A 16327-nucleotide genomic window follows, 5' to 3' on the forward strand; every position below is an offset into this window, starting at 1 on the left:
GCGGTATACTTGTAACCTTTTGTGTCCAGAGTACTCAGAGAGAAGAGGTTCCTGGACATGGATGGAACATGCCGCACTTCAGTCAATGTGCGTACAATCCCATCGAACATCTTGATCTCAACGGTGCCCATGCCAACAACAGTGCAAGGGGAATTATCACCCATACGAAGAGTACATCCATTCTGCACAGCTTCATAGGTTCTGAACAGAGATTTTTTTAGTGCAAACATGATACGAGCAAGCAGAATCGAGGATCCATTGGGCATCATCAGCAGCACAACCAGCAAAGGCAATAAGAACATCACCATTATCAAAATTATTTTCGGATGCAACAGAGACAGTACCACCGGTCTTACCCTTATCCTTGTTCCTCTTCTCCTTGTTCTGTAGTTTGTAACAGTTCTCAATTACATGGTTCGTCTTCTTGCAGTATTTGCAAAATAATTCATCGGATGGCCCCCTTGACTTGGAGCGACCCCTCTGGTTCTTTCCCTTTCCTTTGCCACCTGAGTTGAACTTTTTCTGCTCAGTGCGGCCACGGACATACAAAGCTTCTCCACTCGAGCCAGTAGCATCTTCCGAGTTAACCATCTGTCTCATCTTTTCTTTCGCAGTCAAAGCTTCATACACTTCAGCCACAGTTAGAGTATCATGACTTTATAGGATGGTATCTCGAAAATTGCTAAACGATGCAGGGAGGGAACACAGAAGAAGAAGAGCTAGGTCTTCATCATCAAACTTTACCTCCATAGACGTCAGATTGGCCATGATCTCCTTAAACACCGATATGTGCGTCAGAACGGAGCCTCCTTCCTGCAACTTGTGGGAGAACAACTTCATTTTGACATGCATCTTGCTGGTCAGATCCTTTGACATACAGATTGACTCCAGCTTCAACCAGAGAGCAGCGACGGTTTTCTCCGCCAGAACCTCCTGCAGGATATTGTTAGCCAGATGAAGGTGAATATGTGCGAGCGCCTTACGATCCTTGCGCCTCTCCTCATCAGTCCATGTCCTGGCGTCCTTGTTGCCAAATCTATCTAGGGCATCATCCAGGTCGCGATTAGACTGCAAGAGAATCGCCTGCATCTTCACCTGCCACAGCGAGAAACGCGTGTCGAGATCCAGCAGCGGAAGATCGTACTTCATTGTTGTCGACATCCGTGCGCCGGCAGGAAACCCTATCACACCGATCACCAAACAACCAACTTTGATACCACTTGTTATAAATGAATACGACACAAAGGGGATCAATCACAAAGAAGACATAGATTTAACGTGGAAAACCCCTCTAAAGCGAAGGGGAAAAAACCACGGGCATCGGCCAGCAACTTCTCACTATTTTCGGGTGGTTACAGATCGTAGGAGATTTACAATTGAGATTTACAATTGAGATAATTATCCCCCGCACCCCCTAGGCGTCCCTGGGCCGCGGGAAGGCCAATTGGCATCACTGCGCTCCGGCCCAAGCCTCCCGGCGACGGGCCTCCGCTTCTCTCACCAACTTGGTCGCCTTCTTCAGAATTTGGATCACAAACTCAACATCCTTAATGCTTCTGAACCTTTGATGGTGGAGGGATATAGCTCAATAGATAACTAGGTGTATTAATTATCCACATGTTGACGTTGCTGCGGAAATTTCTGAAATGTTGAAAGTAGCTAATTCTTCTGTAAATAGCTAGTAGAGTCATAGAGATTAAGGTCTGGTAAAAAAATAGAATTATCAACCTGGTAGCACTACCGGACACAGTTGCTTTGCCGAGTGTGACTCTCGGTAAAAAAAGTCTCGACGAACTATACATCAGCAACGACTTATTTGTTGAGTATTTTTTGTCGGACATTCGACAAAACCTTTACCGCGTGCCACCTGGTACTCGGCAAAGAAAAGTCGCCGTCATAGAGCCAAGTGACGGTGATGGAGCCTTTGCCGAGTGTCCCACCTTTTTCCCTATATCATAGTAATCTCAAGGTCGAGATTCTTTTAAGGGGGTATGATTTGTCATGCCCAAAATTTGGGTGTAATAAAAATAATATTACACATATATAATAATAATAATAAACTCTTGGAGATTGGGGAGCTCTATATGATTACTCTTCTTTTTATTTTTCATATCCAACTATTAGGCTCGATTTAAGCAACAAACAATTATATAAATAAAATAAATGTGCATCCATGCTGAGAGTTTTGTTTGAGTATTTGATTTGTGATTGAAACTCAAAAAATAAAATTTGAATAGGAATATGAAATTTACATAATGAAAGGAAATAAAAAAAGAAATGAAAAGGAAATGGGGCAAAGACTGTGCTCGGCCCGATTTCCTTCGGCTAGCCTAGTACAACTTGCTTCCCCCCTCCACAGCCAGCCTAGCCACTGGAGCGCGTGCCGACAGGCGGGCCCCCAGGTCAGCCTCTGGGAGATCGCGGGCACACGAGCCTCTGCCGCCAGGTAGACCCACCGTCGACCCTCATTTGCGCACTCGTGTGGTTGCCTGTCACTGGCAAGCCAGGCCCACTCACCAGCCACCCACAACCGCACACGCCCCTCCGTCGTTGTCCCGTGGCCCCACTGGTCAGACCGTGCCCTGTGGATCTTACTCTTGTAATGGCCTACCCCGAGAATCTTGCCGCCTACGAGATCCCAGCTGGCCAAATGCAGCCAACGCCCAAACCGACCTCTAGCGGCCATAAAAGGTGACGCCGAACCCCTTCCTTCCCTTTTACTTTGCCGCACACCAATAGCCATTGCCCAAATCCGCGAGGGAGAGATTTAAGACGCTGCCGTGTGAGAGGAAGGCGTCGACGTGGGTCTCCCCGGTTCACCAACAAATTCATTCCGTTGAAGCATTGAAGTGTGCCCATGGATCTCTCGAAGCTAGCTCGGGGACCTTATGAGGCTGGTGACGCCCCGCTCGCGGTAGATTGCTCATCAGAGCAAAACTGCGATGTGATCCTGCCGCACCGTGATTCGGCCTCATCACGACCTCATCTCTAGTGAGAAACCATCCTATTGCCCGCTTACTGTTCTCCAATGCATAGCACCGAGAATCGTGGTGTGCATATCCCCTTAACCACGGGAATCGCTTGCATTTGTTTACTGTAGGTATCATATAAATTTTAATTTACAAATCCATTCTTTAAGGACGTGAGTCCAATTCCACTGTATTTCATCATGGAAATGAATGTGCTACAAAAGATCGTATTTTGTGTTTTCTTATTTGTGCCATGATGCATTTTTAGCTTATTGAAGTTATGTACTTCTGTTATTGGTAGGGAAGCCATATAAGGATTGGACTAAAGTCACTGAGGATGCACTACCTCAAAAGAAAACCTAAAAGATGCGTACAAGTCCAAGACTCAAGAATAAAAAAAGCCCAAGGAAACAACGAAAAAATCCATAAAGTGGGCAGTCAGTCAGCGCTCTGGTGGTGCACTGAACAGTGAACAGTAGATGTCCGGTGTGCACCAGACTGTGCGGTGAGGCACTAGGCAGTCTGCACAGAGAGCCCGCAACTAGAGGCTCTCGGGGCTGTAGCATCGGACTGTCCGGTGTGCACCAGACAGTATAGGTAACGGTCAGATCTAACAGTCGACTGCTACAGACCTTAATGGTTGGCTGACGTGGCCAGAGCACTGGACTGTCCGGTGCGCCCGGCGATAGAGCAGTCAGCTTTCTATCCAATGGCTAGAATTGTAGGGGAGGTTATAAATACCCCACCAACCGACAATTTGAAGGTGTGGGAGCCCGCAACATACCAAGACATATTGTAGACATTTCCAAGTGCTCATACACCAAGTGCTTAATAGAATCACTCGACGATTAGCATAGGTGCTTTACCAAGTGCTTAGGTTAGTTAGACCGCTTCTGCGCTTGCTCTAGGTGAATCCTAGTTAGTTGAGTGAGTTTAGAAAAACTATAAAACCCCTCGTCTCTTGCGTGAGTCGTTGTAATTGTATTGAGTGAGGCAAGAGTCTTGCGAGACCGTGACAATCGAGTTTGTGTCACGGCCGCCACCGTGTATCGGATGGAACGAGGAACACGGCGTTTTTGGCCGGAAGCTTGATAGTGGAGACGACGGGGAGCGTTTGAGAGGAGCCGGAAGAAGAGCAGCACTTGCTCGTGGAGAAGGCCCGCGATTGTCTATGGAGTTACTCGATCGAGGTGCTTGGCCCTCGCATGGGCTACCCTTTGCGTAGGGGCACCAATGAGGATTAGTCGGGACCTTGCGTGGTTTCGAATACCTCGGTAAAAATACTAGCATCTTCCACGAGAGTTTGCTTTCTCTACTAGCTCTTTACCTTCCGCATTTACATTAAGTACTTTAGTTTCAATCTCTCTTTTCTAATTAGAATATTTAGGATTGAAACTTAGGCTTTGCGGTAGATATAGCAACACTTACACAAAACCTAGTTAGCACATTCTAGATTGTTTATTTGCATAGGTTTTGTTCTAGGTATTCAATTGTGGCCTAGTTTAAAGAATAGTTTTTAGAAGTCCTAATTCACCCCCTCTTAGGCGTATCATTTCCTACAATTGGTATCAAAGCCCGGTTTGGCTCATTTGAAACGTTTTAGCTTCACCGCTAATCGAGCCGACGCTTTTAGAGGAAGGGGATGGATACCGATACACCACCACACTTCGACGACACTAACTTCCCATATTATAGTGCTAGAATGGCTTGTTACCTAGAGGTCATTGATCTAGTTGTTTGGAGAGTCACTCGTGGTGGGATGAAACCACCTAAAAATCCTAAGAAGCTCACCACGAGTGAGGAAAAAGAAATTCATTTGAATGCGAGAGCCAAAAATTGCTTGTATGAATCTCTTAGCATGGATTTTTTCAATCAAATTTTTACATAAAAACTGCTAATGAGATTTGGCTAAAATTGCATGAGCTCCATGATGGCACATCCAATGTCTGTGAGCAAAAACATTGCCTAGTCTTAAATGATTACAATTATTTTGCTATCGATGATAATGAGCTTGTTAGAGACATGTATTATCGTTTGAATCTAATCATCAATGATCTCAATTCTATTGGAATTAATAAGCTAGGTGATGTAGACATTGTGAGGAAGATTATCTCCCTACTGCCACAACAAAGATATGGGAGCATCATCACGAACCCTCAAGTGAAGAAGAGGAAGAAGAAGAATGTGAGGATGATGAAGATGACGAACCCTCAACATCATCCTCCGAGGACGAAGAAACAATCCGACGCGTTGGAAAGGTAATGGGGATGATTCGCAAGATTAATCTAATGGGTGTGCCCCTGCAGGTCGAGGATCTTCTCTTCAACATTGACAGGAAAAAACAAAGAAAGAGAGGATGCTTCGCATGCAGGGAGAAGGGCCACTTCAGGGACAACTGTACAAATATGGACGAACCCACAAATAGGAGGAACAAAGGCAAGGCGCTTACGAGTGTCAAAACTTGGGATGACTCTTCAAGCGAAGATGAACCTCCAAGAACACGCAGCCACCGCTCTTCATCACGCTCTTCATGGTCATCACAAAAATGCCTTATAGCAGGAGGTAAAACAAGTATTCATCCTCTAGTGATGATAGTGATGATGAGGGAAAACCCTCCTTAGATGAACTTGCACATGCCGTTAAAGTTTTTGAGGATGTCTGCACTAAACAAAAGGCTCAACTTAAAACTTTGAAAAATAAGTTGATTAGCTCTCAAAATGATTATAAATGTTTGCTAGAAAAATTTGAAACGTTTACAAATTTGAATTGTGTGCTAACAACTAAAATTGAGCAATCAGAGTCTAATGCTCCATCCTCAACTACCAATAATAGCCTTATCAAAGAGAATGAAAAACTTAAGGCTAAGTTAGCTAGCTCTTAAGAAGATATGAAAACTTTCTAGAGAAAATGGAAATTCTTAGCATACACAATAATGAGCTAACTACTAAGCTAGAAAATATCGGTAGCACCCTAGGAGCATCTTTAGTTGAAATTCCTAAAATTATTAAGAAAGATGCTTCTACTTCTTGTTTTGATGATTCTAACCCCTGCAACCAAGTTATTGTTGAGAATGTTGTCATAGAAACATGTTCAAATGAGGTTGCAAAGGAGAATGAGCAATTAAGGCAAGAAGTGGCTCAACTTGGCAAGGCCTTGTATGACAAGAAAGGCAAAGCCAAACAAATCCAACTTCCTCAGGATAACACCACTGCAGGAGTGAACAAGCCCGTGGAGGGAGAAACAGTGATTTATAGGCTATGCCACAAGGAAGGCTAAAGTCTTACCAATGCAAGGCGAAGACCGGGGATAAGCAAAAGCAAGGGCTCAAGCCAACAAACAAAATCTTCAACACCTACATCAGCAAGATGGATAAAAAGGTCGCTACACCATATTTGATCAAGAAGAAAAAGAATGGAAAGGTGATAGCAATCAAGGCTAACAATCAAGCCAACAAAGGAAAGGGGGCCAAACGCATTTGGGTGCCAAAGGAGATTATCTCGACCATGAAAAGCACCAAGAAGGTATGGATCCCAAGAGGGAAGTGAGAAGTTTGAAGGACTTCATGGAATTTGGAGACTTGGCAAAATTAGGATGTATATCATGGGATGCATCATATTGGATAAAGTCTATTGCCAAGTAGGTTAGTGAATACTTTGGACCCAAACTCCCCACCCATGACTAAGGTAACTAGATTTATTGTATTTCTTGTTTTTAGATATGCGTATCTATTTTCTTATATCTAGTTTTTACCATACATGCCTAGTTCTACATGTGGTATTTACTTTTAATTAGAATTGCATGCATACTAGGTCAATCGTATGGTAGGAATGCTGGTTTTCAATTCATATTCTTGAGAAAACCTATATGGTTTAAAATGTTTAGTTAAGCACAACACATAGCTTATTTAACATTCCTAAGTAAATGATACTTACACTACAATTGGTATCTTCATATAGTATATCCTACAATTAATATGCTTCAATTGGTATCATTTAACTTATATGTGCCAAAGCTCAGACTATAGATAATTTCCCCTCTTGATATCAAAATCAAAGTGCATGTCTCCTACAAGTATTCAAAACTTGTATGCACACTTTTAGGGCGAGGTTACTCTATAATCTAAGCCTTTGAGACTAATACTTGTTTTCAAGTCTGTTATATGTAGTAAGTCTCATTGAAGGTAAATGAAGTCCTCGGAGAAAGACAATAAGCTTTCACTGCAAATCTACGAGAATTTTCAAAATCTTCAATTGATTCCACAAGTGGTTTCATTCCACAATTGGTATCATTTACATGTCTTCTCTAGACTTTGATTAGACTACATTTCATATCTTATGCTTCCCATGTTGCTATAAGTGCATATGTTGTTAAAATACATCTTTTAACTATGCATAGGGGGTGTTAGTCTAATCAAATCATATCTTGCACTTCTCTTTCTCATGTGCTATTCCTAGGTAGAGGATCTTTGACAGGGCGAGTATTTCTTCGTCAATGACAAAGGGAGAATATTCTTCAAATGGGGAGAACAGTCTTTTAGCGGGAGTAATCTTTTAGAGCTACAAGTGGTCAATCTTTTGAGGGCAAGTCTAATTTGCTTCCTATATGCTTTTAATGTCTTCCTTTTCGTTGTTTGATTCCAAAGGGGAGAAGTTTTAGGGACCAAAGCAACTCAAAATATATCAAACACCACCCAATGTAAAAAATTTAAAATCTTGATCTTTCAAGTAGTTTTTGATTCTACAAGTATCCTTGGTCTAAAATAGGAAGTAGGTGGATTATGGAGTTAGAGGGAGGCTTAAGTCCATAATCTCACAGTGTGGGGTCATTCATGCATCTTAGCAAGGCATATTTTCATTAAAATGTTTGCTATATTTGCTTGCTTTGGTTGTGTTGTCATCAATTACCAAAAAGGGGGGAGATTGTAAGGAAAATGGACCCCAGACAATTTGGCTAAGTGATTTTGGTGTTTGATGATCAACATAACCTAAGGACTAATGTGTTTGCTAGTGTTTGTGTTTATAGTTCACATGATGGGAAGAGGATTGGACTAAAGGCACTAAGGATGCAACACTTCAAAAGAAGACCTAAAAGATGTGTAGAAGTCCAAGACTCAAGAACAAAAGAAGCCCAAGGAAACAACGAAGAAATCCATGAAGTGGGCAGTCAGCCAGCACTCTCGTGGCGCACCGAACAGTGAACAGTAGATGTCTAGTGTGCACCGGTCTGTCCGGTGAGGCACGAAGCAGTCTGTGTACAGAGCCCGCAACCAGTGGCTCTTGGGGCTGTAGCACCGGACTGTCCAGTGTGCACTGGGCAGTCTGGGTAACGGTCGTAACCAACGGTCGACTGCTACAGACTTCAACAGTCAGCTGACATGGCCAGGGTACCGAACATGTCTGGTGTGCACCGAATTGTCCGGTGCGCCCGATGACATAGCAGTTAGCTTTCTATCTAACGGCTAGAATTGTGGGGGAGGTTATAAATACCCCACCAATCGGCCATTTGAAGGTGTGGGAGCCCAAGCAACATACCAAGACATATTGTAGACATTTCCAAGTGCTCATATACCCAAGTGCTTAATAGAATCAGTCGATGATTAGCGTATGTGATTTGCAAAGTGCTTAGGTTAGTTAGGGGGTGTTTGAATGCACTAGAGCTAATAGTTAGTGGGTAAAATTAGTTGAGACATCCAAACACCCTAGCTAATAGTTCAGCTATTAGCTATTTTTGGTAAATTAGTTAATATTTAGGTAGTTATTTGTTAGCTAGCTAATTCCACTAGCAATTTTTAGCCAACTAACTATTAGTTTTAGTGCATTCAAACACCCCCTTAGGCCGCTTATGCCCTTGCCCTAGGTCAATCCTATTTAGTTGAGTGAGTTTAGAAAAACCACACAACCCTCGACTCTTGCGCGAGTCGTTGTAATTGTACCGAGTGGGGCGAGAGTCTTGCGAGACCATGACAATCGAGTCTGTGTCACGGCCGCCACCATGTACCAGAGGGAACGAGGCCCACGACGTTTTCGACCGAAAGCTCGATAGTGGAGATGGTGGGGAGCATCCGAGAGGAGCCAGAAGCGGAGCACCACTTGCGCATGGAGAATGCCTGTGGCTCATTACGGAGTTACTCGACTGAGGTGCTTGGCCCTCGCATGGGCTACCCTTTGCATAAAGGCACCAACGAGGATTAGTCAGGACCTTGCGTGGTTCCGGATGCCTCGGTAATAATACCAGCATCATCCACGAGAGTTTGCTTTCTATACTAGCTCTTTACCTTTCGCATTTACATTAAGTACTTAAGTTTCAATCTCTCCTTTCCAGTTAGAATATTTAGGATTGAAACTTATGCTTTGCGGTAGAGATAGCAACACTTACACAAAACCTAGTTTACATATTCTAGATTATTTATTTGCATAAGTTTTGTTCTAGGGATTTAATTGTGGCCTAGTTTAGAGAAGAGTTTTTAGAAGTCCTAATTCACCCACCCCTTAGGCGTCATCGTTTCCTACATAGTCCAAATATTAGGCTCGATTTAAACAACAAACAATTATATAAATAAAATAAATGTGCATCCATGTTGAGAGTTTTGTCTGAGTATTTGATTTGTGATTGAAACTCAAAAATCAAATTTGAATAGGAATTTGAAATTTACATAAAGAAAGGAAATAATAAAAGAAAAGAAAAGGAAGGGGGGCAAAGACTATGCTGGGCCCAATTTCCTTCGACCGGCCTAGTACAACTTGCTTCCCACCTCCGCAGCCAACACAGCCACTGGTGCGTGTGTCAATAAGCGGGCCTAGGTCAGCCTCTGGGAGGTCGCGAGGACATGAGCCTCCGCCGCCAGGTAGACCCACCGTCAACCCTCATCCACACACTCGTGTGGTTGCCTGTCACTGGCAAGCTGGGCCCGCTCACTAGCCACCCACACCCGCACCCGCACGCGCCCCTCCATTATTGTCCCGTGACCTCACTAGTCAGCCCACGCCTCGTGGATCTTACTCTTGCGTCGACCGACCCCGAGAACCTTGCCGCCAGTGAGATCCCAGCTGGCCAAACACAGCCAACCTCCTAACCGACCTCTGGCAGCCATAAAAGGTTGCGCCGAAGCCCTGCCTTCCCTTTTCCTTCGCCGCACACCAATAGCCATTGCCCAAATCTGCGAGGGAGAGATTGAAGACGCCGCCGTGTGAGAGCAAGGCGTCTAAGCGAGTCTCCCGGGTTCACCGACAAATTCATTTCGTTGAAGCATCGCAGTGTGCCCTGTGGATCCGTAAAAGCCAGCTCGGGGACCTTCTGAGGCCGGTGTCACCCCGCTCGCGGCATATTGCTCATCAGAGCAAATCTACGCTGTGAACCTGCCGCACCGAGATTCAGCTCGGCCTTATCACAACCTCAACTCTGGTGAGAAACAACCTTGCTGCCCGCTTACTGTTCCCTAATGCATAGCGCCGAGAATCGTGGTTTGCATGTCCCCTTAACTGCGGAAATCGCTTGCCTGAGTGATAGCACCATCGTAGGGTTGCTGGTCGTGTGGGCAGGGCGGTTTGGCATCCTGGTTCTAGCTATTATGGCCCTAGATGGGTTCACTAGGGTCACGACATCGTTTTGCAGCAACCCTCCATAGGGATCAAGCGATAGGTCGCCGAATCCCGGTTTCTGGTGATGTCCGATGCCACGGTTCGGCGCGCGCCACCGCACTTCTCCGTTAGGGTAGGATAAGTTTCCCTAGGTCGTCTATAACACCCCATTGCTCCCACACAATGAATGTTACCAAATACCGTTCCCACAAAACTTAAACAACATAAGAAAAGAAATAGAGATAGAAAGTAAATAAAAATCCGGCAGCACCTCCCTTGAAAGTAGCATAACGAGAGGAACATAAAGTTTATACATAATGTAAAAGAAAGATAATCCACATAGTATAATCAGAATGCAAAGGTAGTAATGAATATTCATGACCAAAATAAAAAGAAAGGAAATCTAGCCAACCCAAAAGCAAATTCGACTACCATGAAGGCTAGAACATATCAATCCCCTAGACTTGAACCCCTGTTTAACATCATTACTAAGCAGTGGTACAATTATTTAAGGGTGTAGTGGCCGTGCTGCTACTTCCCTTCTTTCCCAAAAGCAAAGATCAAGTACCTGCATCAAACAATGCAAGAGTGAGATGACACATCTCAGCAAGTAAAAAGATCAAACAACAATTGGACAATGTAAACAAACCGTGTTTAAACAACCACGTAGTTCACAATTTCCTTCTTGAATATTAAATTGCAGAAAGTAAACAAGTAACCAATTACTCAGTTCCAAAATGAATCATAAAGTGAAGATCCACAATATCCACACCACCATAACAGGTTCCACACTTCACCCATGAATGCACATGGCTACAGATGCAGTAATGACTTCTGCCTTCATACCTTTAAGGATATGAAGCTGCATCATACCCCTTCTCGGGCAACGTATGATGCTTATTGTACCGGTACGGTCGGACCATAAGATCGCGACGAAACTTCCATGCAAAGGATGATGAATGCACGATCCATGTCAACAACATGAGTCCACCCCAAATAACATGTGTTAAACATATACTTCCACCCCTTCCAAATAATAATCAACATGTGTAACTTGATCAAACCACACCCTCAACATATGTAATTAATAGAACATAAATATCTTCAAGCAACGGTACCCAACAAGGAATATGAGGATGAACACAATTGACATAAATATAATCAAGTATAGGACACATTAATCAACCGACAGGATAAACCATCACTATTTTACTTGCCTTCACCGGGGAATTTGGACAAAGCCCTAAGTGCGATCCGGAAGTCTACCACCTGTTTTTGACACACAACTTAGTGCACAAATCCACATAACAAATGATCATAAACGACGCCGCACCTACGCACAATTCCGAACCCGTCGCGAGTGACTTATCACCCCCATCACCCACCAACTGCAGCGGCGCTGCTTGACAATTTGATATCTTTAAAATTATGACAGCAGTGGTAACAAACAAAAATTTCAGAAGCATCTACATAAAATTCCCCACAAGTTTTGTATTCAAATGATAATTAAATTCCAACCTCTAATTAGCCCAAAACAGTCCACAAGATAAACCCTGCAATCTGTTTTTGGACAGCAACCTAGCTGGGTTCAAACAACGATATCTCCTAAAATATAACTCCGAATCGAGCACATAAGTACTCGTTGGAAAGGTATGACAAAGCTCTACATGATTCTCCCACCGATTACCCACGAAAAATCCCTAGAAACTACTAGAACTGCTGCTGTTCGCCCACCCACAAAAATTCTGGACAGCACCTCTACCGATTCACATAGTTAAACATATAACCAATTGAATTTCAGCGCAAAAACATAGATAACCTCAAGATCACCTTGAGTTCCACCTTTTCCTCCTTCCTTCTTCCTACCAATTCTCCACTTGAAACTTGCACCAACACAAAGAAGATCCGAACGAGGAAGGACGACACATGGAGAAGAGGAGATGGGGGGGTGGCGACTAGGGTTGTAGGGGATGGCTGCTGCAAGAACTTGAGAATGAGGGAGAGATGGGGGGGGCGGCCAACAAAGGAAGAGGGGAAGGGGGCGGCTGCAACAAAAGGGGAATAGGGGGGCTGGGGTTAAGGGGGGGACTTGTGGGCTCCCCACCGCCGAATCGAGATCCACGACCCAACTCGCTCTCACGTCTGCTCCCGACCCCAGCGCACAAGTCCAACAAGAATTCTACTATTTTACTGGTGAATGCTTCCTAAAAATTCCAAACCTCAGTAGCACAGGACCCGGAAGAGAAAACAAAGAAAAAAAGAATAAACTTCAATTTCTCTTCTTTTTGAAAATTGGGTATCACATCATCGATCTATTGCTGAACGGCTAGGATTAGAAGACGCGTGTCTCTTCGCTTATTTAAAACTAGAGTCGTTCGATCACATCGAATGGCTGGGGATAGGTCTTGGCGTGGACCTTTATTAACCGTTGATCTCGGATCCAATGACCATGACCGTGTACCGCCTCTTTGTGACCACAATTTAATTCGGGTCGTTGATTTGGGATCATGCGGATCAGGGCGAAGGATACCCCTTCGACCAGTCGCAATTGTAAAGAGCCCCTCGGAATTGTAAGAACCAACCCGCGGTCCACTTGTGTTCTAAGAATCTTGCGCTGAGGTCCGGTTTTATGCGAAATAGTCCCTAACCTTTTAAATATTAGTGGCTACCACTCCTAACCGAGACAAAACAAAGAAAATAAATTATAAAATGTCTGGAAAATGATTTATAATGTAAAAAACAATTCTAGAAACTCAATAAATTTATAACTTCTTTGTTTTAGCTTGGCTTCGTATTAAAACTATCTACACAATAACAACATCTGTTTAGTGTTTTCAAAGATAAGTAAATATATGATTAACCCAATATTTATTGGACTTACTTTTCTAATCACAATTAATATGATTAACTTTGTCCATTTATGATTTGACTAAATATGATCTTTAATCAAGGTATAAGTTAGATTAAAGTTGAATTAATTACTTCTTTAAATTGTATGTCCCACATATTTTATATTAATTATCGTAGAATGTAATTTGGTTATTTAATCACCTAAAATTTATAAAATCATATCTTTATAACCGTAACTCCGATTTTAGTGGTACTCGAACCTATGATCTCGTTGCAACGCATAGATCATTATTATGCAGTGTGTTCTCATGTTTGGTGTGATGTTAATTTCTCTATGCAATGTTTGTTTGTATTGATGTGAGTAGACGAGCAAGTGACCGAGGAGCCCGGAGCACAGCAGGTTGAAGATACTAAACAGGAGCTCGCTGAAGGCAAGTTGTGCCCTTGACCATTCTTCTTTACCCAATAATGTTCTCTATAATCATTGTGATATGCTCAGGTTAAATTGAGGGGACCTAATAGGTTGCCCTAGTTTGTTTACCTCACACCTTGCATACAAATGAATTATTGGGTAGTTTGGCTATGCTATACTTGGTTTTGGGAAGTAATATTTTATAACACGTGATCATGCTTTATTATTACTGTTGGATTATTTGTTGTTCATGATAAGATTATTGTGTTAACTAGAACATAGAGAACCACCCAGGTAAATAGTGCTGCCACAAGGGTGGAATGGGACACCCTTGGTCAAGTAATTAGGAAAGCTAGGGAGAGACTACCTTACCCAAAAGGGACAAGCGGGGAGTGCATCGCTACAAAGTATAGGGAGGTCCTCGGATCGGACTGTCTGTAAAGCTTTTTGGACGAGGGATTCCTATGCTTCCTTCTTCCTGAATCTGTAGCGGGTTTTCTCGAACTAGTGAAACTTTGGAAAGGCCTCTTAGTGCTACTCTGCCTTGTATCCTCGGTATAGATGAATGGGATTTCTAGACACCTTGGCAAATGGGTGACACGGCTTGTGGGTAAAGATGTGCAACCTCTGCAGACTGTAAAACTAGTATATCAGTCGTGCTCACAGTCATGAGCGACTCGAACACTCACATGAGTAACGTATGAAATTAAACTTAACTTGTCATATGCATTGCACTGTGGGTTTTATTATAATTATGATCTATTATTATATTGGGATGGTATACATTTATACTTACTAAAGGCTAATAAAATTTGACCAACTTATTAAAAGCAATGTCAGCTTTAACCATTATTTGTTGATCAGCCTTACATTATACATGAACCCCCACCGTAAGTGAGCTCATGCACATTATTCGCCACACTTGTTGAGCGATGAACTTTTATGAGCTCACTCTTGCGATAACCGCCCAGGTGAAGAGCAGGTGCCACCGGAGGAGGACTACTACGACAAGTTCGATGAGGTCTAGGTGTCGTCTCCCAGTCAGCATGATGGCGCCAAGGGATGATAATATTATTATTTTGCTTTATTTATTATCAGTTATTTTTTAAGACATTTTTGTTATGTAATAAAGTTGGTGACATTTGTCTCTATACACTGAGTCATTATATGTGTTGATCTTAAATCTGGGTTTGCCCCTTAAATCTGGGTGTGACAGTGCGCGATGGCGGTGGACCCCGGGATGCGTGCGACGGCGGCACCATGCGTGGCGGCGACGACAATTCCTTGATCCAGAGGCACGACGGTGGTAGCTCTCCGATCCGAAGGCATGGCGATACCGGCTCTCCGATCTGGTGGTGCAGCGACTGTGGCTCGCAGATCCGGTGGCGCGATGTCGGTTCCTCGACCCGGAGGCACAACGACAGCGGCTCCCTAATCCGAAGGCACGACACCGGTGGCTTCCCGGAGGTGGCTCCCCAGAGGCGTGTGCGGGGTTCACCATCCGCACCACGGGCCCCGTGACATCCTCCAATCCTGCGCATTTCGAGTATCCTCCGGCGACAGTCTCCTCCAACCCGACGACTTTGGGGTATCCTCCAGCGATGGAGCTCATCAGATCCATGTTTATGCCTCCATGGTTGCTTTTTATGCCAACCACTGCAGTACTTTAGATATTCCATTAGATGATTTTATGATGATGAATATGGCGTCTCTAACTTGTATTTTTATGTTAATAGCATTTACACTATATTTGCCATTATTTTACGCTCAAACTTGATGATTTTTTCGATCATAAATTCAACACATTTGAGTTATTAACTGCTCTCACGTTGGTTCGATATTTACAATAAAAATGAGGATTTTACACTAAAAGTTATAGGATTTTATGCAAATCTGGGGTGCGCCACCAATGTCCCGCATGCATATCTTCTGTGTGCGCAGTGAAAAGGAAACTCCTTAATTTATGGTGTATGTACCTACCATAAAAAATCAAATCCCATAATCAACTCCCCTAATCAAATCTCATAGTCAACTTCCCTAATCAAATCCCTTGATTTATGGTTGTTGCATGGACGTGGTGGCTGTTGGTTTGGATTGAATCGTTGTACATAACACTATTTTGTGCTTAAACTTTAGGATTTTTACGATCATGAATACAACGCATAAGAGTTGTAAACGTCTCTCACATTGGCTCGACATTTACGGTCAAAGCTGAGGAGTTTTAGCTAAACATTGAAGCATTTTACGCTCGAACTGGAGTGCACCTACCAATGTACCACATGCATATTTTCATGAGCACGGTGAAAAGGAAGTGCATGATTTATGGTGTCTATGACTACCATAAAAAATCAAATTCCTTGAAAACATAACTATTTAAATCCCCTAATAAACTCCCGCAATCAAATCTCTTGATTATGGTGGCTGCATGGACGCGGGGGCTGTTCTTGGGAGTGAATCAACATTTAGGCTATATATGACATTATTTATGCTCAAACTTGAGAATTTTTAAGCTCAAATCT

General features: G+C 43.3%; 1 protein-coding gene and 1 long non-coding RNA gene across 2 annotated transcripts; one reads left to right on the forward strand and one right to left on the reverse strand.

Moving 5' to 3' along the window:
* Window positions 1–9829: 9829 nt before the first annotated feature.
* LOC100303981 (uncharacterized) lies at window positions 9830–15621 on the forward strand. Its single transcript, NR_157276.1, has 3 exons — window positions 9830–10370; window positions 13762–13827; window positions 14780–15621. It is a non-coding gene; the product is annotated as an uncharacterized lncRNA (long non-coding RNA).
* On the reverse strand, window positions 14914–15618 carry LOC118477007 (uncharacterized). The gene has a single exon (XM_035967518.1). It carries the CDS (start codon window positions 15427–15429, stop codon window positions 14914–14916), a length of 516 nt encoding a protein of 171 aa, XP_035823411.1. The 5' UTR covers window positions 15430–15618.
* Window positions 15622–16327: the final 706 nt, after the last annotated feature.

This window comes from Zea mays, chromosome 4, assembly GCF_902167145.1.
Source record: "Zea mays cultivar B73 chromosome 4, Zm-B73-REFERENCE-NAM-5.0, whole genome shotgun sequence".
Lineage (NCBI taxonomy): Eukaryota > Viridiplantae > Streptophyta > Magnoliopsida > Poales > Poaceae > Zea > Zea mays.